Consider the following 23,133-nt stretch of genomic DNA (forward strand, 5'->3'; position numbering starts at 1 on the left):
GACTTCGGAAAGATCAGCTATGGAAAACCTCTGGAGCACAGTTCTACTCTGACACACATGGGGCTGCCATGACTTAGAATCAACTTAGCAGCACCTAGTGTGTGTGTGTGCGCGTGCGCGTGCGTGCATGCATGCATGTGCGTGCAACTCCAGGGTCCTCACTCAGCCTGGCCTCACCGGGGCCTAACCTCACCTGCCCATTTGGACAGTGGCACAAGAGGCCAGCCCTTCCTGTTCAGATCCTGCTCCATGTCTGCTGGGCCACAGAGCTGACCCCAAGGCGAGAAGTCAAATAGGCTTTAATGGGGTGCCCCTGCAAGGACAGTGCCGGCTGGGCCTGAGGCCTGCCTGCTCTTGCCGCCTGGCTTCCCCTTCTTGGCAGACGTGGCCCTGGCCACCTTCTTGCCACCACCGGGCAGGTCGGGCCGTGGGCCGGGGGCCGAGGGGGCAGCGGCCTGGGGCCCCTGGTCCTCATCGAGTGCCTTGAAGAAGTAGTCCACGTTAGACACGGTGTCCAAGATCTCGGGCACGCTGTAGTCAAAGGACAGCAGCTCATCCGGCAGGTGCAGGGAGCGCATGTCGCCGGAAGAGTCGTCCCCGCCGCCGCCACTGTCAGGCAGGCCGGCCACTGCTGGGACCCTGTGTGAGCCACCCTCAGGCTCAGCGCCACCTGGCAGGCAGTCGAAGAGCTTCATGGCATCCTCCAGCAGCACTTTGTCGGGCAGCGCGAAGGCGCGGGCCACCTCGAGTGCCGGGGCCTCGCCCGCAGCCAGCGTGGGGTCCGTGGTCTGGGCCTCGGCTGGTGCAGGCAGAGGTCCCGGCCCGGCCAGTGGCTCCTTGGCGGGGATGGCTGGGGGCTCGGTGGCCCGGGCAGTGGCCACCTCAGGCCCGTGGAACTGGCTGAGGCGGCCTTTGAGATTGCTGTAGGGGCCGGGCGGCAGCAGTGGCTCAGCAGGCAGCGTGATGAGCAGGGGTGGCAGCTTGTCTTTGGGGGGCGGCGGTGGCGGGGGCAGCTCCATGAAGGCCTGGGGCCCCCCGTTTCCCACAAAGCCCAGGGCCTCGGGGCCGGGCCCCTCAGGTGGGAAGTAGGGCAGGAGGTATTGGGGGGCCTCAGGCACTGGCTGATAGTGGGGGTATGGCGGCGGGGGCACCGGGGCCTTGAGGTAGTGCTGGGGCTCCAGGAGATAGGTGCCTGGGGAGGCGGGGCCCCCACCACCTGCTGCCACCTTGTATAGGGACGACTGGCCGAAGTCAGAGGTGGCCCACTCGATGCGGTAGATGCGGGGATCAAAGAAGCAGCCGCATGGAGCCATTTGGAAACCTGCGGCCGGGGCAGGGGGCAGCCTGAGAAGGGCTCCCCTCAGAACACAGGCCTTGTCTTATGGGGTCCATGGGGGTGGGGGACACAGGTCTTGTCTTAGAGGGCCCACGGGGAGATGGGGGACACTGGGTCTTGTCCTAGAGGGCCCACGGGGAGATGGGGGACACTGGGCCTTGTCCTAGAGGGCCCACAGGGAGATGGGGGACACTGGGTCTTGTCCTAGAGGGCCCATGGGGAGATGGGGGACACTGGGTCTTGTCCTAGAGGGCCCATGGGGAGATGGGGGACACTGGGCCTTGTCCTAGAGGGCCCATGGGGGTGGGGAACACGGGCTTTGTCTAGGAGGCCCATGGGTGGGGGACACAGACCTTGTTCTAGAGGGCTCATGGAGGCGGGGGACATGGGCCTTGGAGGGCCCATGGGGAGATGGGGGACACAGGCTTTGTCCTAGATGGCCCATGGGGGTGGGGGACACAGGCTTTGTCCTAGAGGGCCCATGGGGGATGTGGGACATGGGCCTTGTCCTGGGGGGCCCATTAGGGGGCAAGGGACACGGGACTTGTTCTAGAGGGCCCATGGGAGAGAGGGGACACAGGCCTCTGCCTAGGGCACCCATGGTGGGGGTAAAGGACACACCTTGTATCCTGGGGGACTCACGTGGGGATGGGGGCACAGGCCTTGTCCTGGGGGGTCCACTGGTGAGTGGTGGACACAGGCCTTGTACTTGGGGGGCCCGTTGGGGGGGCGGGGGAATGGGCCTTGTCTTCAGGGGCCCCACTTGTGGATGGGGGTGACAGTCCTTGTCCTTGGGGGGCCCACTAAGACAGGGACACAGGCCTCTTCCAGGGGGGCCTGTGGGAGGGTAGAGAACCCCCCTTGTGTCCTGGAGAACTCATTGGGGTACGGGGTCACAAGCCTCTTCCTAGGGAACCTGTGGGGTGTAAAGGACACAAGCCTTGTGTCCTGGGGGATTCACTGGGGGATGGGGGCACAGGCCTTGCCTTCCTGCCCCATCTAGGATGCAGGGACATGGGCTCTGCCCACTTGAATCCATACCCCGAGTCCTCTCTGAGGGTGAGGGGAGGCTGGTACCTGCTGGAGGAGCCGGAAACACCTCTTTCTCTGGGTTTGAGGACTGATACAGGTTCGAGGAACCTGCAGAGGTGAAGGGCAGGTCCTGAGCTGGGTGGGTAGGGCTCTGGACCCCAGCCCGCCACACACTGCTCTGGGGGGCCCCTTACCCACTGCAGGGATCGTCTCTGAGCAGGCCACGGGCTGGCTGCCTGGTCCCTCAGTGCCGTCCAGGCCCCTGGGGCTAAAGCCTTCCTGGGGAGCAGAGGGTGTGTAGAAGGGTTTGGAGTGCTGCATGGGGCGGTGGTGGCCCAGCCCAGCCAGCCAGGAGGGAGGCAGGCGGGAGCACAGGCGGGCAGCCCAGAGAGCAGGCTGAGGCCCGTGGGGTTCTGTTTGCCTGGTTACTCTGGGCAGCGGGTTCCAAATAGCTGCCTGCCCAGTGACCAGGGTTCCGGGTACGGAGGGTGGGCAAAAGGCAGATGGGGAACTGAAGCCAGTCAGAGATGGGTGTCACTGAGGGAGGGCAGCTCCCTCACCTCCCTGCCTGCACCCACAGTGCCCACCTAACAGCTCCTAGGCTGCTTCCTCCAGGCAGCCCACCCAGATCCACACCCATGCAGGTCACAGCCCCAGTCCCCTCCCTGTGTGTCTTCCTCAGGAGCCACGGCCCCTCTGAGACCAGAATCCCCCAGCTCGGGCACGCGGCAGGAGAGTCTGGTGAATGACGGGCACCAGAGAGGGTGGGAGGAAGGAGGGAGCTCCCTGGTCCCAGCCCCCACAGCACAGCGGAACAGGAAGAGGCCCGGGTGTGTCAGGGTAGACTGGGGGCTCAGGGTGGAGCAGTCTCAGAGTCACAGAAGAGCCTCAGTGTTAAAAGAATAAAGTTTATTGTCTGCTCCACGTCCTCGGGACCCCTGGCCCTCGGACACATGCTGCCTGGTCCACAGCTATTTGTAGGAGTTGGCCTTGTGCTTGGGCAGGAAGACGAAGTTGGGTGGCACGGGTCCCAGCAGCATCTCACTGTGGAGGGTGGGCGGGGTCAGGCTTGGGTCCCCCATCGTGCTGAGCCCAACTGCCTCCCGCACCCCTCAGCGCACCCCCACCCGGCTGCCCCCTGCTCCCAGCCCCCACAGTGGAGCCCACCTGATGCGAACCCAGTCGGCCGAGTTCTGGCTGGCCATGAGTGTCTCCAGGTAGTTGCGGCCCAGGTAGTAGGGCGGCCGCTCGTTGATCTTCTGTGGGAGCCGCTCCAGCAGGCCCACGGGTACATACCTGCAGCGGGAGAGGGGTGAGCAGGGGCAGAGGGCCAGGCTGGACCGCGCCATCCCCACCCCGCCCACCAGCCACCACCTGCACAGGAAGGACAGCCACTCAAGCAGGAAGCGGCGGGTCTTCTCCACGCCCTGCGTGTCCGAGCCCCAGTGTTCCAGGCCATAGTGCGTGAAGTCCCGCAGGATGTCCAGGCGCTCAGACGACGAGATGTCCCAGTGCCGCTGCTCTTTGATCTCAGTGAACAGCCATGGCTTCAGCAGGGCACCGCTGTAGGTGGGCAGGGTGGTCAGGGGCAGCCGCTACCCACTGGGGCCGAGGGGCCACTGCTGAGCCCACACACAATGCCCGGCCTGAGCCCGAGACCCCAGCTACCACCCGCCGAGGCGCTGCTGAGCCTACACCCATCACACAGCCTGAGTCCGAGAACCCAAGACCCTGGCCGCCACCTGCCGAGGTATCACTGAGCCCACATACACCCCAGGCCTGAGCCCGAGACCCCGGCCATCACCCACTGGGGCCAACGGGCCACTGCTGAGCCCACACACACCCCAGGCCTGAGCCCACGACCCCAGCCACCACCTGCCAAGGCACCACTGAGCCCATACACACCTCCTGGCCTGAACCCAAGAATCCGAGACTCTGAGACCCAGGCCACCACCTGCCGAGGCGCTGCTGAACCCCCACACACCACCTAGCCTGAGTCCGAGACCCCAACACCCCAGCCACCACCTGCCAAGGCGTCACTGAGCCCACACACACCATGCTGAGTGAGTTCGGTCCCAGCAGCACGGCTCCCTGGGCTGATGGCCCCAGCCTAAACTAGAAGCCCTGACCCCCAAAACCTCCACTCCTCACACCTCAGAGATGTGGTCACATGACCGTCAAAGCCCAGGAATTCCAATCCGTGTCCACCAGCTGCAGACACTTCGGGCCCCCTGAGCTGCACCCCCAACCTAACTCTGCTCTCTCTCTGGAGCCCAAGCTCTAGCAAGGCCCCCAATAAATGAGCAACCCAAAAGGGCAGGGAAGGGGAGGTCAGGTTGTGGGGCGCCCACTGCTCCTGACTGTGGCAGCAGGCTGAGTGCCCAAGGTGCACTGGGCCCGGCTCTTGGCATCCCCCCGCCCCGGACTCACTCACCGGGCAATCATGACCCCAGCAACGCCAGTCTGCATGGCGCGGTTGGCATCCTCGTACGATAAGATATCCCCGTTTCCTGAGGAGACAGAGGTGGGGGTCTCTGAGGGGTGCACATGGCTAGGGGTGCCAAGGTTCCCTACCAGCCCAGTGGTCTGCATCAGGGTGGCGGGGGGGGTCCCCAGGGGTGGCCCCACCATAGGTGTAGCCTTGGGTGGCGTGAGTTCACAGTGTGGGCAGTGGAGCAGGGAGGTCTGGGCACCCACCAAACAGGGGCATGGGGCTGGCGGCCCTGACGCACTGCTCAATGTACTGCCAGTCGGCCATCTTGGTGTAGCGCTGCTCCCGCGAGCGGCCGTGGAGCTGGGGGGGAAGCAGCCACAAAGGGAGGGTGACAGAGGGAGACCGAGAGAGACAGACTGAGAGACACAGAGAGAGAGAGAGAAACAAACAGAATCAGAAAGACAGACCCAGAGAGACAAAACCAGAAAGACAGATCAAGAGAGACGCAGAAAGACAGTACCATATAAAGACAAAGTCAGAGCCAAAAAGACGGACCAAGAGACACAAAGTCAGAAAGGCAAATCAATTGAGACAAAGAGAGAGAACCATAGAGAAACAGAAAGAAAGGCACAAAGACAGACCGAAACACATAAAAACAAAAACAAAAACAGGGAAACCAAGAAAGCCACCAAGAGACAGACATACAGACAGAAAGATCGAGAGAGAGATAAAGATTGAGAGAGAAAAAACAGTGAAAGGGCCAGAGACAAAGAGGGAATGAGAAGGAGAAGCCATTAGTGGGGAGGCCTGCTGCCCAGTGGCCCCGATGCCCGCACCCAGGGACTCACCGTGACGAGTGCCACACCCCAATCCCGCAGCTCTGGCAGCAGGCGATGGGCTAGGTTGGCCCGCTCCTGGACACCTGTGCGGGTCTTCACCGTCAGTGGCACGTCCAGCACCTGTTGGGGGCAGCGCAGGGCTGTGGGCAGGGCTGAGGGGCCGGGCCAAGTGGGGAGGACACAGGGGTGTGGGTTAACACTGGGCGCACCTGGTTCATGCCAAGGACAATCTGCCGGAACTTGGTGGAGCGGCTCATGAGGGCACAGCCTCCGCCCTGGGAGGAGAGGAAGTGGGTGAGTGCAGACCCAGGCCAGGTGGTGTCCCACACCCTCGCTAAGAGGACACATGGACACACGACCCCTGGACAGACACTCAGAGCTTCACAGGGTCCCACACCGGCCCATATCCCCTATTCTGTTGGCTGGCTCAGCTGGGGAAACCGAGGCACCATATCTGTCACAGTTGGCAAGGTCCCAGGCCTCTGCCCTATGCATTGCCCGCCCACCTCGGACTCCAGGGCCAGGGGCCGCCACCTTCTTGTACACGAGGTCGATGGGGCAGCCGACGTTGATGTCCACAAAGTCCACCTCGATGGTGCGGTTCAGCAGCTCTGCACACCGGGTCATGGTGTCAGGGAAGGCACCCTCCAGCTGTGCGGGGGCAGGGCATGGTGAGGGAGGTGTGCACTGCAGGGCTCTAGCCAGCTTCCTCCTGTCCCCAGAACCCCAGGGTCCTCAGGGGGACGGAAGGAGCAGGTGTCTGCGAGGCACCCGGACCCCTGCCAAGGGCACCCACCCTTTGAGGGTGGTCCTGAGTCCAGCCTGGGTGAGCCTGACCCTGAGTATCACCCTAAAGGCCCCTGCTTGCCCATTCCCTTCCTTCCTCCCTCCCTCAAGGTGGGCACTGACCTGCACCCCAAAGAGGTCTTCGCTGTGGTGGCGTTTGAGCAGGGCCCACTCGGACGTCTGGCCCTGCAGCAGGTTGGTGCAGACGGCCATCTCCCCGCAAGTCACGTCTGCCCCGAAGCGCTTGCAGATACGCCGGAACGGCAGATTCCCGCACTGGGGACAGCAGGAGGTGCCCACATGAGAGGACAGCAGGAGGTGCCCACGTGAGAGAACGGCAGATTCCCGCACTGGGGACAGCAGGAGGTGCCCAAGTGAGAGAACGGCAGGTTCCCGCACTGGGGACAGCAGGAGGTGCCCACGTGACAGAACAGCAGGCAGGGACCCCAGACACCCAGCTCAGCCCTAAAGACTCCCAGACGGGGACAGAGAGACACTGGGCACTTGGCACTCTCGGGGTGGCCCTGCCACCGCCTCCCACCCCACCCCACCCCACCTGCCTCCTACCGTGGTGAGGGGTGCCAGATACAATTTGCCACCAATGTCCAGCTAGAGAGAAAGAAATGCACAATGAAGCCCTATCCTCCTACCCGAGATCTGAGGCCTCTGCACATGCCAAACCCCCTACAAGGAATGATTCCCCCCACTTCTGCTCTACTGGACAGCGCCTACTCAATCGTCAGAGCCCCAGGCCCGATGCCCTTCCCTCTTCCCCACTGCTCCCCTCTGTCCCAGCTCTAGCCTCTGGGACTGGGGATGTATGGTCAGCTCTTTCCAGCCCCCGTACTGCGGCTTCTTGAGGGCTGGGCCCAGCTCAGAGAACAGAAAGGGAGTCTCAGCAGAGAAACGTACACGCTTCTTCTCGCAGGGCCTAAGCTTGATTACGTCCTCGTCCGTCAGGGGCCCGCAGGTCTTCACGGGGCTGCTGGGAAGGGCAGTGGCATCTGGCCCTGGGAGGGCCTGCTGGGCGTCACCATGGCCCTGCCCTGGAGCACCCTCAGCCGCTGCGGCCTCGGGGGTGGCAGCAGCAGTGGACACAGGGCCCAGTGGCTGCCCCTGGCTTAGTTGGAGCAGAGCCCACTCGGCCCGCTCAAATCTGACTTTGCGCTTACGCAGCTGCTGCTGCAGGGTCTTGTCCAGGGTGTTGCGGACGGGTAGGGTGTGGGCCCCTTGGGCTGCCAGCTCCTCCCGCACCAGGTTCTGGCCCTCAGGCCCCAGGTGGGCCCCAGCGAAGCGGCAGGTGACGCCATAGGGGCATCTGCCGAAGGTCTCAAACAGCACGCAGCAGGGGCCCAGGTCAGCCGGCTTGGTCTCCAGGTATCGGCCAACGTCGTGCAGGAAGCGGCAGCGGTCGCCAAAGAAACACTTGGAAGCTGACCCCTGTGGGAAAATGGGGGGGGTGGTGTGTGTGTGAGAGAAGACAAGGAGGGTCTGGGGCAGTGGGACAGCCTGGGTCTGAGCCCAACCCCTCTCCTGGCTATGTGTCCCTGCGCAAGTCAGTAACCTCGATGTACCTCAATTTCTTTATCTGTAAAATGGGAGTAATATCTATGTCATAACATCACCAGGAACGAATGGAAAGCAGACAAGCACAGGCTGAAGGCCTCAAACTTTCTAGCGTGATTTCGCCAGTGTAGACGCCCAGGAAGCCACACTCACCTGGATCAGGGAAGGGCAAAGCCTGTTGCCATCATAGTGGGTGGGCTTCAGGTGGGGCCGGCTCTTGTTCTGGCCTCGGGCCCTCTTCTGAGCCTGAGGCTGCTCCAGGAGCTCAGATGCTTCCTCTGTCTGTCCAGCCACTGTCTGCCCATCTTCCACCTGCCCATCCGCCAGCCGGACCCGCTTGGCCTCAGGCTCTGCCAGGTCATGGCTCTCAGGTTCTACGGCTTCGGTTTCCTGGGCGAACTTCTCCTCCCCTCTGGCTTCCAGGAATTCGTGGAACTGCTCCTTGGTGGTGAGGTACCTGCCAGCGAAGACAGCAGGGAAAGGAGGGCTTGTCCGGGGAGTCCCTTCTCTGAGCTCAGGTGCAATGAACGCTCGGAAAGGGGGAGTGAGAACACTTGCCCCTGCATAAATGCTTGTGCTGACACGGCGTTTCACTACTTACGACCATCCAGCTCCAGCCTGGGAACACCTCAAGGCCACGGGGAGGACCTGTTTTATCTCTGGGTCGCCACTACCCAGAATTTGCTGAGCTAAACCACAGATAGCAGCGGTTACTACCCTCGGCCACGTTAGACGACAAAAAACTACAAGCCCCAGCATGCTTTGCAAGGCGCATCCGAGCCGCCACATCTCCCATCACACCCTTCGGCTCTTCTTTCAAACACTGCAAGCCCCGGCATGCACTACTGCCTTCGCCTGAAACCCCGCCCACTCCGACATGCTCCATGGCGTCCTCCGCGCATGTGACAGCCTACAACGTGCAGTAGACCAGATCCCGCCGTTGACTCTACGAGGCGAAAGAGCGATCCGGACCGAAGAGCCCACGAGCTTCCCGCCCTGCGCCACTGCCCCATCTCCCGGCATGCACCGCTCGCGCCACGCCATGGGTGCCGGGAAGGGCCGAAAGGCTTTCCCCGGCTCCGGCGACTTACTGAGGTTTAATGGGGGCCACTCCCCGGTCTGGTGCGCTGGCTGCTGAATCGCCACCACCGTCTGCTGGGGCCTCTTCCGCCGCTCCCTCCGCCATCGGCCCCCCTCACGCTCTTAGGAGAGTGGCAGGAAAGTCTTCCGGGTCGCGCGCGTGTCTCCCTGGTCGTACTGGACTAATACGCAGGCACGGGTCGCACCATAGACGTCATTGTGCACGCGTCGATGTGATGGGGCAGGGTCTGTCTGGGGGCGGGGCCTCGGGTCCCAATTCGGACCCTTTCGGAAGGAGCGGAAACGGTCAGTTGTCCTCAAAAGGATCGCAAACTGGCGGCCCGGGGGCCGCAGTCTGCACGCAAAAGTGTGTTGTTCTCCTGCTGGGATTTTTGAAAATTGAAAATCGACTGCTTTTAAGCTCGCTTTCATTCAACAAATAGTTTGTTCAGCTCCTGGTGCCTCAAGGCTGTCCTAGATGTTGGGGATACAGCGAGGAGCAACACAGACAAAAATCCCTGCCTTCAAGGAGCTCACATAGGCAAGAAGACGACAGACAATAAACACAATACATAAGCACATTGTACTGTACGTTAAATGGTAATGAAGTAGGGAAGGGGGCTTGGGGATATCCTTTTGGTAGATAAATTTTAAATAGGATGATCAGGAGAGACTTCACTGAGGAGGGGATATTTGAGTAAATACTTGAAAGAAGTCAGGGAGAGACACATAGCGGTATGGAGAGGAAAGTGTTCTGGGTAGAGGCAAAAGCCGGTCCAAAGGCTCTGAGGCAGGACCCGGCCTGGTGAGTTGGAGGAAAAGTGAGGAGGCCTGTGTGGCTGGAGCAGAGTGAGTGAGGGGGAGAAAAGGGGAAGGAAGGGCAGGGAGGGGGCAGTGCAGGTTGTGAAGGCCCTCTGGGCCTCAGGGAGGACTTGGGCTTTTATCCTGAGGGAGATGGGAGCCCCATGAGGGCTGTGAGTAGAGGAGGGCAGAGTCTCTTCACTGTTTGCCACAGTCCCCACCATGCCTTGTTGTACCCCTAAAACTCTCTGTTCCCGGAGAAGGCCCTGTGCAGCACAGGAAGCTCAGGGTTTGGGATTCAGCCTTCCGGGATCTGATTCCTGTCCCTCCACTTACTGACTGGGAACGTTGGACATGTCATTTAAGCTCTCTGTGCCTCAGTCTTATCAGTAAAATGAGGTCGATCAAAGGCTCTCTTTCAGAAGGTGAGGATTCAATGAGTAACAATCAATAACTGTTAACTGCTACTGTTGCGGTTATTGTTTTACTATTATAATTTGCCCTGGACTATCTTCAGCAACACAGCTCAGGATGAGGACGACCATACCCTTTCGTTGCTGATCTTGACAAAGTGTCTCCTGGGGACAAGGTCCAGGGAGGGAAGGGACTTGCCTGAGGCTATAATAGGCTTGTTAGGTGCCTTTGATTCTGCCTCATAGCGACCCCATATGCAGAGAGCAGAACTGCACCATAGGGTTTTCTTGGCTGGAATCTACAGGAACAGATCACCAGGTCTTTCTCCCTCGGAGAAAACTGCCAATTTTTCGGTGAGCAGCTGCGCGCTTAACCATTGTGCCACCAACGGCCCCTTACAACAGGTTTGGAACCAGCTTTTACAAGACCTGGGAGAAAAAGGGGAGCAAGGGAGCAGTCTGTCTTCCATTTCTGGCCTTGGCTGCCCTCTGTAGGACAATCTGGAAATCAGATGTTGGAATTGAGGAATCTAAAACTGGAAGTCCTAGTGAGACTTCTTGTCCAGCCCCACTTGCACACCTCCAGGGATGGGGAGCTCACTCTTTCCTCTCAAGATGCTGGTCCTGTTGTCCTCTGAGTTCTACCAGTGGTCTACCTGGGATGTCACATAGGTGCCCCAGACTCACCAGTCTGAGGACACAGTGGACAGGTGGGGAAACAAGCCCACGGAGGACTTATCTTGCTGTGTGGTCTCAGGACTGTGGCCTCCCCTCTCTGGGTCTCAGTCTCCAAGGAGAGATCTCTCAGGGCTCCCTGGCTCTGCCCTTCAATGGACCCACTCCCTTTGTGTAAGACAATACAGAAAGGCTTCCTGAAGGAGGAGGGCCATGGATTGGCCATTGAGGAGCATGGTATTAACAGCCTTTAGTATGGATTGTACCTCAACATAAAGAAAACAAAAGTCCTCACAACTGGACCAATAAGCAGCATCATGATAAACAAAAAAAAAAAATATTGAAGTTGTCGAGGATTTCATTTTACTTGGATCCACAATCAGTGCCCATGGAAGCAGCAGTCAGGAAATCAAATGATGTATTGCATTGGGCAAACCTGCTGCAAAAGACCTCTTTAAAATCTTAGAAACCGAAGATGTTACTTTGATGACTGAGGTGTGCCTGATCCAAGCCTCATATGCATGCAAAAGCTGGGCAATGAATAAAGAAGACTGAAGAGAAATCGGTGAACCTGAATTGTGGTTTTGGTGATGAATATTGAAGATAACGTGGACTGCCAGGAGAACAGACAGATCCGTCTTGGAGGAAGCACAGCCAGAATGCTCCTTAGAAGCAAGGATGTCACATTACCAGGAGCAATGCCTGGAGAGGAACATCATACTTGGTAAAGTAGTTGTCGTTAGGTGCCGTGAGTTGGTTCCAACTCATAGTGACCCTGCGTACAGCAGAACAGGACACTGCCCGGTCCTGTGCCAGAGGGTCGTCAGAAAAGAGGGAGACCCTCAACCAGATGGACTGACAGTGGCTGCGACAGTGGGCTCAGACGTAGCAACAATTGTGAGGATGGTGCAGGACAGGGCAGTGTTTCATTCTGTTGTGCATAGGGTCACTTGATGGCACCAAATGACAATGACAATTATTGAGCACTTACTGCATACGAGACCCTGGTCTAGGTCCTTTTTGTGTCTTCATTCATTCCTCACTCTCATCTTGAGAAGACTAGATGTTCACCCCCGCTCCATTCAAACCTGGGAGCTGCAGAGGGGCCCCTGCCCCCACTCATCTCTCCTCAGTAGCCCCAGACACCCCCAGCCCCCAGGGAGACCTGTGCTGCCCCCATGAGACTTGTCACCTGCTGTGTCCCCAAAAGTCCCCACCTCATGGCTCCACCCATCTCCTGGGCATCTCTCCCAGACCCCCACACCCAGGGAGGCCAGATGGGACTCAGCTTGTCCCCCTGTGCTGACCCTCCTCCCCCGTCCTCTGCCCAGGGGCTGCTCTCCCTCCCCCTTAACCCCCCACAGCTTGTCTGTCTTCACGTCCCCCCAGTTCTCCCTCCAGAATCTCTCTTCAGTCCATGCCTCCCTCCCCCATTGGCCCCTACCTCTCTCCAGTCCTCCATCTCTCTTGCCTGAATTTCATCCCAGTCTCCCCACAGCTCCTTCCCCTGCTCCCACCCCTTCGTGGCTCCCCGTTGCCCCAGCGCCACACCCCAGCCCCCAAGTGCCTGCATGACCCAGCCCCTGCTGTCCTCCCAAGCTCCACCCCTCATCACCCCCTTACTCCCTAAGCTCCAGCCACACCAAGGCCATTTCAGATCTCCCATGAACCCTGGCCTTACCTCCAAGCCTTTGCACATGCTGTTCCCTCTTCCAGGAACACTGTTCTCTGCTCCCAGTCACCCTGCTCATTTCACCCACCCTTTAGTGCTTAGCTTGCAGGTCATGTCCTCCTCCTCTGGTCACCTCCCAGACTACCCCTGCTTGGGGAGGGCCCAGTGATTCCCTGGAGCTCTGCCCCTGCCTGAGAGTCCGCCCTCATGGCCCTGAGCAGCCCGTGCTGGGACTGCCACCAGTGATCTGGAGCCCAGAGAGGACAGGAGCTGGGCCCGCATTGGCCACTCTGTGTCCCCAGAGCCCAACACCAGGCCTGACACGTAGTAGGTGCTCAGGAAACAGTGAGTGAATCATATCATGGCTGGGGAAGCTGAGGCACAGAGAGGGCAGAGCCTGCCCTAGGGACCCCATCTTCACTGAGGCTGTAGCAAAGGGCTTCCCATGAGCCCCTGGTCAGCTCTTGTCACCACTCCATAGGGTGGGGGGACACCGAGGGAGAATACTAGACCTTGACTGTCCCCTTGGATGCAGGAGGGAGGCAGGGGTACCACTCCCACCCCCAGGAGGTGGGAGACCAAGGCACCCATGTGAGTGGGACAGGAGGGGCTCTGTCTCTCACAGGCACTTTTTCTGTTTCTGTCTCCAAAGTCTGTGTTCTCTGCACCTCTGTCTCTCTGTGTTTGTCTCTGCATCTTTCTTCTCCTCTGTGCCTCTGTCTCCCTTGATCTCTCCCTCTCTCAGTCTTTCTCTCCTCCTCTCTGTCTCCCTCTCTCCAATTCTGTCTCAGTCTCCCTATCTCTTGCTGTCTCTTTCCCCTCTTAGTCTTTATCTCTTCCTCTATGTGTTTCTTCTCTCTCTCCAACTTTTTTGGTCTCTGTCGCTGTCTCTCTCTTCTCTCTCCTTCCCTCTATCTCTCTTGGTCTCTCTGTCTCTCAGTATCTCTCAGTCTCTCATCTGTCTCTGTGCATCTGTCTGTCTCTCCCTCTCCCCCCCTTTATTTCTCTGTCTCTCCCTCCCCTTCCCTCCTCCATGCTCTCTCTTCCTCCCTCTCTGTCTTTCTCCCTCCCTGTCTCTCCCTTGTGCCTCTCCATGTCTCTCCCCCAGCTCTATCTCTGTCACAGCCCCTTGTTGTGTATCTGTACCCCTCACTCTGTCTCCCTCTCATTCTCTATCTCCCCCCTCACTCTCTCTCTGTCTCCCCCGCACTCTCTCTCCCCCTCACTCTCTGTCTCCGCCTCACTCTGTCTCTGACACCCCCTCACTCTCTCTGTTTCCTCCCTCACTCTGTCTCCCCTCTCACTTTCTCTCTGTCTCCTCCTCACTCTCTGTCTCCCCCACACTGTCTGTCTCCCACCTCACTCTCTGTCTCCCCCCTCACTCCGTTTCCCCCCTCACCCCGTCTCCCCCCTCACTCTCTGTCTCCCCCTCACTCTCTGTCTCCCCCTCACTGTCTCTGTCTCCCCCTCACTTTCTCTGTGTCTCCCCCCTCACTCTCTGTCTCCCCCTCACTCGCTGTCTCCCCTCTCACTCTGTCTCCCCTCTCGCTCTGTCTCCCCCTTGTCTGTCTCCCCCTCACTCTCTCTCTGTCTCCCCCTCACTCTCTCTCTGTCTCCCCCTCACTCTCTTTCTGTCTCACCCCCTCACTGTCTCTGTCTCCCCTCTAGGTCTCTGTCCTCACGCTCTCTCTGTTCCCCCCCCCCCGCCGGCTCTCTGTTGCTTACGCAGCCTGGATGGGGTGGCAGCAGGGGCAGGTGTGGCCTGGGCTTGGTGCCCGTTGCTGCCACCCTGGATTTGTGGCTGGGACTCCTTTATCTGCTGCTGCAGCTGCCTCTTATCTCTGGGCTCCAGGACACGAGGCTGAGATTCGGGCAGCCCAGGCCAAGGACCGCGGTGGCAGGGCGGGCTGCAATAGGGGGGCCAGGCTGGGGGGAGGGGGAGGTGCATGTCCAGGTGCCACACCTTGCCTTGCAGCTGGGGCTGCTGTGTCTGTGTGTGTGAGAGTGCGAGTATGTATGTGTCAGCATGAATGTGTGTGTGAATGTATGTGTGTGAGTGTCTATGTGAATGTGTTATATGTGTGGGGGGGTGTGTGATTGTGTGTCTTGTGTGAGGGTGTATCTATGTGTGTTTATGTGTGTGTGTTTTATGTCTGTGAGTGTGCGTGTGTGTGTCAGTGTGAGTGTGTGCATGCATGTGAGTGTGTGGCAATGGACGCAGACTGGAACCCCCCAGCTGTGAGTATGTGTGTGGCTGAGTGTGTGTATGTATCAGTGTGTCAGCATGTGCATACATGTAAGTATGTGTGCGAGGGCGTATCTACATGTGTGCTTATGTGTGTGTGTCTGTCTATTGTGTGTCTGTGTGTGAGTGGGTGTGAGAGCTCAGTGTAGGTACATTTGCAGCTGTGGCTGTTGTGTCTGAGTGTGTGTGTCTGTGTATGTGAGAGTATGCATGTGTCTGTGTGTGCACGTGTGAGCATGTGCATGTATGAATGTGTGTGAGTGTGTGCATATGTGTGGGTGTGTATGTACATGCGTGTGTGCCTCTGAGTCCTCAGTCAGAGCTCAGCTTCCCGCTTGCCCAACAGGTGCCTGCACACTCTGGCCCCCCGCCCATGCAATCTCTGCCCCCGGCTCCCCTCGGGCCACCTGATGGTTTTCCCACCTCACTGACCTGGGGCCCAGGGACTCAGAGCCCCTTGACCTGCCACCCACAGCTGCAAACGGCCCTGTGGGGACAGCTGCCAGTCTTGCTTCTCCCATTCTCACCTGGAACCCACAGCCCCTTCCTGCCGCCCATAGGCCTCAGGAGTCCAATTCCACCGCACAGCTCCTCCTCTGGCCTGGGGTCCTCACTCCAGCCCAGCTGACCCCAACCTGGAGGGGGGTGTTCAGTCTGCGTCCCCTGCCAGGCCCTGAGGCCTCTCTCCCTGTTCTGAACATTGTCCAGTCCGGAGGTGGGTGATATGGATGAATAAATGACACTGAAGTCCAGTTTTGGGGAAGCCACTTGGGTAGCCCTGAACTGTCTGGGGGACCATGCGAGAATGACACTGCCCCCACGCTGAGGGTTCCATGAGGTGAGATGCATGCGATGCTGGCACAGGTGGGGAAACTGAGGCCCAGCGAGCTACAGCCACCGCATGTTTGTGGCGCTCAGTGTGTGGACGTGGTTGGCGCTCTGGTCGGGGATGGCTGGAGGGACAGAGGGCACCATGGGCGCCGGCTGCCTCCTCCCCCATAGGCCTGGTCCCTGGGGGTCCCTGGACCAGTTCCTGTGCTAAGATGGAAACTTCTCCACCAGCCAAGTCTGTATTTTGGCCAGCGGCCGCAAGCCTCCCAGAACGTCTGCTGAGGCCTCCACTGAGAACCAAACACCCCCCCCGGGAATGGTGGCCACCCGGGAGGATAGAAGGCCAGTCCTGGGGGACAGGCAGGGGAGCAGCCAGGACAGTCACTCAGCCCCAGGCTTGAGCCTTTTCCTTGCTCTGTGACCTTGGGCCAGTGGCTTGACCTCTCTGGACCTCAGGTTTCCCAGCTGCCAAGTGGGCACAGGGCAATCGGGTAAGGGGGTGGCATTGCAAGCAAGTACCTGGGCCGAGGGAGGGTAGGGGGGACACCTGAGGAGGCAGTAATGAATAGAACTAGTTCCAGGCAAACACCAGGGAGTGTGGGCAGGCGGCAGGGCCTGAGGCTGTGGCTTGGGGTGTGACCTTGACCCTGAGGCCAACAGAGTTGAATCAGTCAAACGGGTCATGCATCCGTGGGTGCCCCCTGCTCCCCTCCAAGCCTCAGTTTCTCCACATCTGCGCACTAGGAAGGCCACTGTTCTACCCATGGCTGCACTTGAAGCATGGGAGGTTCAAGGCCCAGCCACATCCGCAGCCCCCCTTAGGGACACAGCCTGGGCCAGGGAAGGTTTAAAAATAAAGCATGAAAATCTGAGTGTTTCCTGCAAATAGAACCACCCCTGTGTCCCATCGACCTCCCAGGCAGCAGATCCAGACAGTTCTTTAGGGGTGGGGCCTTGTGGAGTGTCCTGGACTCCAAGGGTTCTGTCTGGGGGTTCAAAATTGCCAGTAGGGCTGGGACAGGGTGGGGCGAGGAGGGTGTGTCCATGTGCACCCCAGTTCCCAGCTGTGGGTGTGAGTCAGGGAGTGGGACAGAATGTTTGTCACTTCCTGTCTAGGTGATGAAAACATGTGTGAATTGATGACAAAGTGGCCAGGGGTGCTGGGTTGACTAAGATGACCCTATGAGGCCTCGGAGGGAATAAGCCTGAGTTTCAGGGGTGACCATGGGGACTGATCCTGTGAGGCATGGGGCCTCCAGTGTGTGTCCCTGTGAGTGTGTGTGTCCAAGTGTGATGGGGCCCCTCCCTGCATGTTTGTGAGTGTGCATGTCTGTAACTGTGACAGGGGCTCCTGTGTGTGTCTATGTGAGTGTGTGTCTCCGAGTGTGACGAGGCTGCTCTGCATATGTCCATGTATGTTTGTCCCTAAACATGATAAGGCTCTTTTGTGTGTGTGTCCCTGAGTGTGACGGTTCCCCCATGTGTGTCTGTGTGACTGTGGGTGTCCCTGAGTGGGGTGGGGGCTTCTGTGTGTGTGCATGTGAGTGTGTGTGTCCCTGAGTGTGACAGGGGCTCTTTCATGTGTTTCCGTGTGAGTGTGCATGGCCCTGAGTGTGACAGGGGCTCCTGTGTGTGTCTGTGTCAGTGTGTGTCCCTGAGTCTGACAGGGGCTGCTTCCCGTGTACATCCATGTGATTATTCCTGTCCCTAAGTGTGACAGCGTCTCTGCCCACATGTGGGTTTGTGTCTGGCCATGAGCGTGACCAGCCTTGGATCTGCGTGAAGGTGGGCCTGGGTACGGCGTCCCATCTCCTGCCCGATCCCTTCCCGGCCCACCGCGGCCCCGCCCCAAGCCCTTGCCCCGCCCATCTGGAGGAAGAACCAAGTCTTTCAAGTCGCTGTTGCCAGGGCAACCGTTTTACAAGTGTCCACATGGTGGGCACATGTGTGTGTCCTGCGCCCCATGTGTCTGCACGGCCCCGCCCCCACGGCCCCCAGCCGGCGGCGGGGAAGGGGCACAGGCTATGTGGAGTGAGCGGGAGGCGGCCAAGGGGCAGCTGGTGACAGCTTAATGGTGGCTGGCTGGAGTGGGGGTGGGCTCCTGGCCGGGCTGTGTGTGTGCAGGAGGGCTGTGCTTCCCAGCCGGGTCCAGCGTGTGTGTGTGTGTGTTGTGTATGACAGCATCTCTGATTTCTGTGAGTGTGGCTGTGCAGTAGACACCGGGTGGCGTGTAAGCCTTGTGGGTCTTTGTGTGAAAACTGTGTGTGAGCGCTGTGTGTGTGTGCACACGCGCACGTGCATCGGGAATGGTGTGAGTTGTCCTTGTGGCTGTATCAGCCTGGGCGGCCTAGAAAGGGTCAGGGACTACGTGTGGGTTGCATTGTCTGTGCCCAGTGACTGTGCCTGTGTGTGTCTATGTTAACGTGTGTACCAGTGCCAGGCAGTGTGGGAGTGTGCTACAATCTGCTGCGTGTGAGACACAGGACCATGTGCTTGATGGAGCTTTAGCACATGTCTGTGAGTGAGGACCTGCGTGTGACGGTGTTGTGCACGTGCAAATGCTGGCGTGCGTGTGTAAATGCATGTGCAGCAATGGCGGCAGGGTGTGCTCCTGGGGGTTTTCAGTGACGTGTGTGCACGGCACGGCAGTGGGATCTGTATATGAGGCCGCCAGTGCCACTCTGCCCTCCCAGCCCGGGCGTGTGTGTGTGTGTCCCTGGGAGGGGTGTGTCAGCGGTCCTGGGAGGGAGCATTTTTCAACAGCAATATGATGGGCATGTGGGCACTGCTCACCACGCACCAGACACGGTTTCTCACCCTCACTCATTCAGTCCTCACTACTAATCACACCCTTGTGGCACAGTGAGGAAACCGAGGCACTGAGAGGCAAAGGAGCGGGCCAAGGGCACACTTCTCTGACACATGCCCACTCTCACGCCCCTTCATCCACAAACACTCCGCTCACACGTTCACAACCCCGCGCACACACCCAGTCGTCCCACGCCCAAATCAGCCCGCAGAGTGGGTGGTGAGGCTGTCTGAGCACTCCCCATCACCAAGCACTCTGTGTAGTAATGAAGTTGTATAGACTTCTTGGGAATGGGGTGGGGTCTTGTTGTGGTTCGGTGCCATAGAGTGGATTCCTACCCATAGCGACCCCACATGACGGAGTGGAACTGCCCCATAGGGTTTTCTAGACTGTAACCTTTATGGAAGCAGATCACCAGGTCTTTTCTCCCATGAAGCGGCTGGATGGGTTTTGAACCGTCCACCATTTGGCTAGCAGGCGAACGCTTAACCATTGTTGCGCCACCAGGGCTCTTTGATGGGGTCCTAGAAAGGCCTAATACCCTTAGGAATCCCACGCTGCTGAGGTAGGAAGAAGGCAGGCGGCGGGAGTGAGATATTAGAGCGCGAGGCCCGAGGAACACAAACTGAGGCCCTTTCCGCGCCAGGAGTAGCCTACTTGCGGGGAGCCTAGGGAGCCTGTCTTTCGGTAACGGGGCCTGGTTGGGGGCGGCACCATTGTAGAACCAGCCCCGCCCCACCCGGCCCTGTCCCGCCCCTCCACCCGTGCCCAAGTCCGCCTGGCGCCGCCAGGGGGCGCTTTGGGAACGCAGAGCCGTCGAGGAGGTGCGTCCAGTGGGCTTGAAGGACTCGTTGGGGGCGCGCCGGGCGCGGGGGTCTTGGTGCCAAAAAAAGGAGAGGGCTTAATCCGGAGCCTGGAGTGGGAATGGGGTCCTCCACAGGGCTGGGAGGCCATATTGTGGGGAAGTACCACTTAATGGGGGGCTCTGGGGACCGCGGGTGTCGTCTTAGGGCATCGCGTGCCGAAATAGGGGGAAACTTTGGGTCTCACTTCCCTGATTCCGTGGAAGGACTTTCTTGGGGAGGGAACTTCTCCTGTGACCCAGCTTTCTGGAAAGGGGACATGGGCAGAATTGGGGGCCCCATAATCCTCAGTGGGGTGGCGGAGTTGTGGGCCGCGGCCACCGCCAATGGGATGGGGGCGCTGTCCCCTTAGTTCCCTGGAGAGGGACTACAGGGAGGGGAACCTCAGGGAGGGGGCGCGTTTGGGGCCCAGGCTTACCCGAAGGGGCGCCGTCGGGGTCCCCGTGGCCTGGGGTGATGGCCGTCTGGGGGGGCCCTGGTGGCCCCGGCGCCCCCGCCACCTGCGCTCCTTGGGCTCTCTCTCGGGCGGGAGAGGGGCGGGGCGGCTCCGGGCCTGCAAACCCGAGCCCCCGCCCCCGGCCCCGCCCCGGCCCCGCCCCCGGCCCGCGCCGGCCGAGCCGTCCGCGGCGGGAGCGGCCGAGGCGGCGGGAGAGCGCGCCGCGGAGCGGCTCGGAGCGCCGGGCCTCTCGCGCCGCCGCCGCGCCCGCGTCCGCACCGCGCCTCAGGCCGCCCGCGCCGTCAGTGCGCCCGCGCCCGAACCCTCTGCGCCGCCGGCCGTCCAGGGCAGGCCAGCCCCAGCCCGCTGGGCCCGGATGGCCGCAACCCGCGGCTGAGCGAGCCGGGGGGCCCATGGGCCGGCCCGCGCCGCGCCCCCACCGCGGCCGCCCCCTCCGGCCCGGGTCCCCCAGGCGGCCAGGATGGCGGTCGCGGCGGCAGGGGCTGGGGCCGGCGCGGGCGGCAGGCGCGGCCGCCACTGACGGGTAGTACGGAGCCCAGAGCAGGTAAGCAGAGGCAGGCGGGGGTCCCGGCGCGGGGGGGAAGGCGCTCCCGTGGACGGGGACTTGGGGGGCTTGGCAGGGATCCCGGGTAGCCTAGGAGTTTCCCTCCTGGAGTCCCGAACCGGCGTGTGTAGGAGGGTGGGGCCAAGGGGGCGACAGGTCTGCGCGTGGCCTGGGAGGGGGGCGAGATCTTAACCGCCTCTTCAATCCCGGACCTGGCGGGGGTCCCTGTCCGACGGGGCGGGCACGTTTCTGCCTCCTCGGACCCCTGGGAAGGGGTGCTTTGGGGGCTGGAAGCAGGAGCAGCCGGAATCCCCCTCCCCAGCCTCTGGGAGGGCGAGACCCAGACATCCCTCCCTCCAGACTTGGGGTCTCCAAAGGATCGTAGGGGCATCGGAGCCGGCAGAGTCCGGGCGTGGGCTGCCGTCGCGGCCCAGCTGCGCCCAGAAGTAAACATCTGTCAGCGGCGCGTTCCAGCTGAGTTCCCTTGCGCGCCGCCGCCGCTGCCTTCGCCGCTGGGGACACCGTGTCCTCCGGTGAGGGCCGGGCCCTCCCCGCTCCTGGAGCAGCTGTTCAGCCACAAGAGGGCGCGAAACTCTTTGAGGGGGGTCCCTTAAGGGCAAAGACTGGATTTGAAGGGGGACCCTGCGTCCTCCTTCCCGTGCGTTTGAAAACAGGCATCTCTTGCAGGGGACATTCTTAAAACCCTCCCAGGAGTTGAGGTTTGGGGGTTCTGGAGTCATTAGGCACAGGGGGCTGGGGACAGTGGACAGATTTGGGGTTACACTGGAGAAAGAAATGCCACTCGGCCCCCTTCTCAGGAAACACCAGCATACATTGGGATTCCGCCAGCTTGGCTCAGCAGGCGGTAGTTACCTGCAAGGCTGTGTCACCAGCCCAGGTATGGGAAGCAGGCCCAGGGACATGGGGTGGGGGGTGGCAGAGGAGACCAGACCCCTGACTTTCCCATCTGCCCTGCCCTCTCCCTGCCCAACACCGTACTCTCTGTGTTCCATGATACTCTTTGTCTCAGAGTGCCCCAGGCTGAGGAAGCCCCAATGGGGCGTGACTGGCCCAGGCGGATGTGTCAGTAGGGGGAAGATTCCAGGCTTTGGCAGCTTCTCTCTACCCCCAAGCCCCTGCCTTGGGGCTCTTTAGGCAGCCCTCCCCACTCCCTTCACCCCAGGACTCCAGAGGTGTGGGTTCCGAAGCCCGTCGCAGGTCTTTACAGCCCACTGCCAGCTAGCAGCAAATAGCTGGATCTAGGGGTGTTTTCAGGGAAGAAAACCAAACACCCCCAGGCAGCTGGGCACAGTGCTGAAATTCCACCATCTGCGCTTGTCCCCTTAGGGGCCTCAGTTTTTAAGGAACAGTAGAGGGTACAGCTTTCAAGAATCTCGGACGGGAAAAAGGACCAAAAAGTTTGCAGCCAGGCACAAAGACACAATCAAGAAATTGTTTCAACAAATGTTTGTTGAACAGGAATGGTGTGGCTGTCTCTGGTGTCAGGGCTCCTGGGCCCTGTCCTTCAAGGGAGACCCAGGGACAGGGACTAGGGGTGCTCAGAGTGGGGAGCGAGGGCTTTACCTGAGAGTAAGAGGCTCAGGGAAGACTTTCTGGAGAAGGAGCATTGGAGCTGGGGCTGTGAAGGTTGAGTAGGAGTTTTCTAAGTGGGCAAAGAAAGGGCAGGTGAAGAAACTGCACATACAAAGTCCTGGAGGCAGAAATAGCATGGTTAGTTTCAGAATCTCCAGGGTAACCCTGTGGGTATGGGAGGGAGAGGCTGTTCCAAAAGGTCGGCAGAGGGCCAACAGAACGGGGACACTCAAGGAGGGCTCCCTGGAGGTAAGGATTAGACACACAGGAAAGAGGAGCAAGTTCGTAACGCATCCAGCGTCACTGGGCCTGGCTGCCTTTGCTGAGGGGTCTCCCCAGAAGCACCTTCCCTGGTCCCTCAAGGTAGGGTGGGAGGGGGTCTGGGCCTCAAGGGCTTATGAGGGGAGAGCAAACAGAGTCTCCCTTTCTGCCTAGTGAGCACCCACTGTGTATTTACTGAGCAAGTCTAGCAGGGGGCCTGCTTGTTCCCATTTTGCCGCTGAGAAAACAGGCTGGGGAGGCTCTGTGTGTGTCCTTAGCATTAAGCTACTTTGTGCCAAGCTGTGTGCTAGGATGAAGCAGGGGGTGAGAGGAGGTTGGGGGAGGGTGGGTGGGAGATGGACAACAGGCTTCCAAACAAGCCCACCAGCCTCCTACTTGCAGGTGTGTTCAGGAAAGTTCTCTTAGAGATGTTGGAATGGAAAGATACTCCAGTCACATCCGAGTGAAATCAGGCTTTGGGCAGGCCCTAGAAGAAATCAGACAGGGGGCCTCTGCTTGCAGCCAAGTTCTGGCAGCAGGTGGGTCCCACTTCACAGGTAGAGAAACTGAGGCCCAGGGAGATGGCACCCGCTGTGCCTATATAAAAGTATGTCGGGAACCTGAGGCAGAATTTTAACCTGGCTCAGATAGGGGGAGAAGGCACAGGCGACTCTGATGCCTGGTTCCCAGGAGATCTGGGGGCTGGTTCTCAGTCTCCCCTAGTGTTGAAGCTTGTGCCTCAGTTTCCCTTTCTGTCAGGTAGCCAGCTTTGTGAGGTGTCCTCCTGGCTGCTTTCCGAGGACCCACACGCCCCCTGTGCCACCTGCTGGGCCCCACACCAGCGGCTCAGCCGTGCCAGGCCTTATTAGCCTGATCTCGTCATTCACTCTGGGAGC

At 60.0% G+C, this 23,133-nt stretch overlaps 3 protein-coding genes across 10 annotated transcripts in view; 1 reads left to right on the plus strand and 2 right to left on the minus strand.

Annotated features, from left to right (window-relative positions):
- Positions 1-299: 299 nt before the first annotated feature.
- On the minus strand, positions 300-2,689 carry PRR22 (proline rich 22). Its single transcript, XM_049881347.1, has 3 exons — positions 2,563-2,689; positions 2,414-2,476; positions 300-1,321 (listed from the first exon to the last, which is right to left on the minus strand). The coding sequence occupies exons 1-3, from the start codon at positions 2,687-2,689 to the stop codon at positions 300-302; spliced, it is 1,212 nt and encodes a 403-aa protein (XP_049737304.1).
- A 580-nt stretch (positions 2,690-3,269) lies between these two features.
- On the minus strand, positions 3,270-9,287 carry DUS3L (dihydrouridine synthase 3 like). 6 transcript variants are annotated; one of them, XM_049876520.1, is made up of 13 exons: positions 9,085-9,287; positions 8,147-8,450; positions 7,340-7,867; positions 6,995-7,036; positions 6,551-6,703; positions 6,148-6,292; positions 5,851-5,916; positions 5,651-5,761; positions 5,066-5,218; positions 4,803-4,878; positions 3,743-3,931; positions 3,536-3,664; positions 3,270-3,412 (listed from the first exon to the last, which is right to left on the minus strand). In XM_049876520.1, exons 1-13 carry the CDS (start codon positions 9,177-9,179, stop codon positions 3,340-3,342), a joined length of 2,064 nt encoding a protein of 687 aa, XP_049732477.1. In that variant the 5' UTR covers positions 9,180-9,287; the 3' UTR covers positions 3,270-3,339. The 6 variants fall into 6 exon arrangements, with proteins under 6 accessions (XP_049732477.1, XP_049732478.1, XP_049732476.1 ...); XM_049876521.1 differs by having other exon boundaries at positions 5,066-5,162; positions 6,176-6,292; positions 9,085-9,286; XM_049876519.1 differs by having other exon boundaries at positions 5,066-5,162; positions 6,176-6,292; positions 8,595-9,178.
- A 10,944-nt stretch (positions 9,288-20,231) lies between these two features.
- Positions 20,232-23,133, plus strand: part of NRTN (neurturin) — a 64,656-nt gene continuing 61,754 nt past the window's right edge. For all 3 annotated transcript variants that reach the window (XM_049876548.1, XM_049876549.1, XM_049876547.1), the window contains exon 1: positions 20,232-20,383. The gene's annotated coding sequence lies outside the window, so the exon portion shown is untranslated. The remainder of the gene's footprint in view (positions 20,384-23,133) is intronic.

The sequence above is a fragment of the Elephas maximus genome, chromosome 3, assembly GCF_024166365.1.
Source record: "Elephas maximus indicus isolate mEleMax1 chromosome 3, mEleMax1 primary haplotype, whole genome shotgun sequence".
NCBI lineage: Eukaryota > Metazoa > Chordata > Mammalia > Proboscidea > Elephantidae > Elephas > Elephas maximus.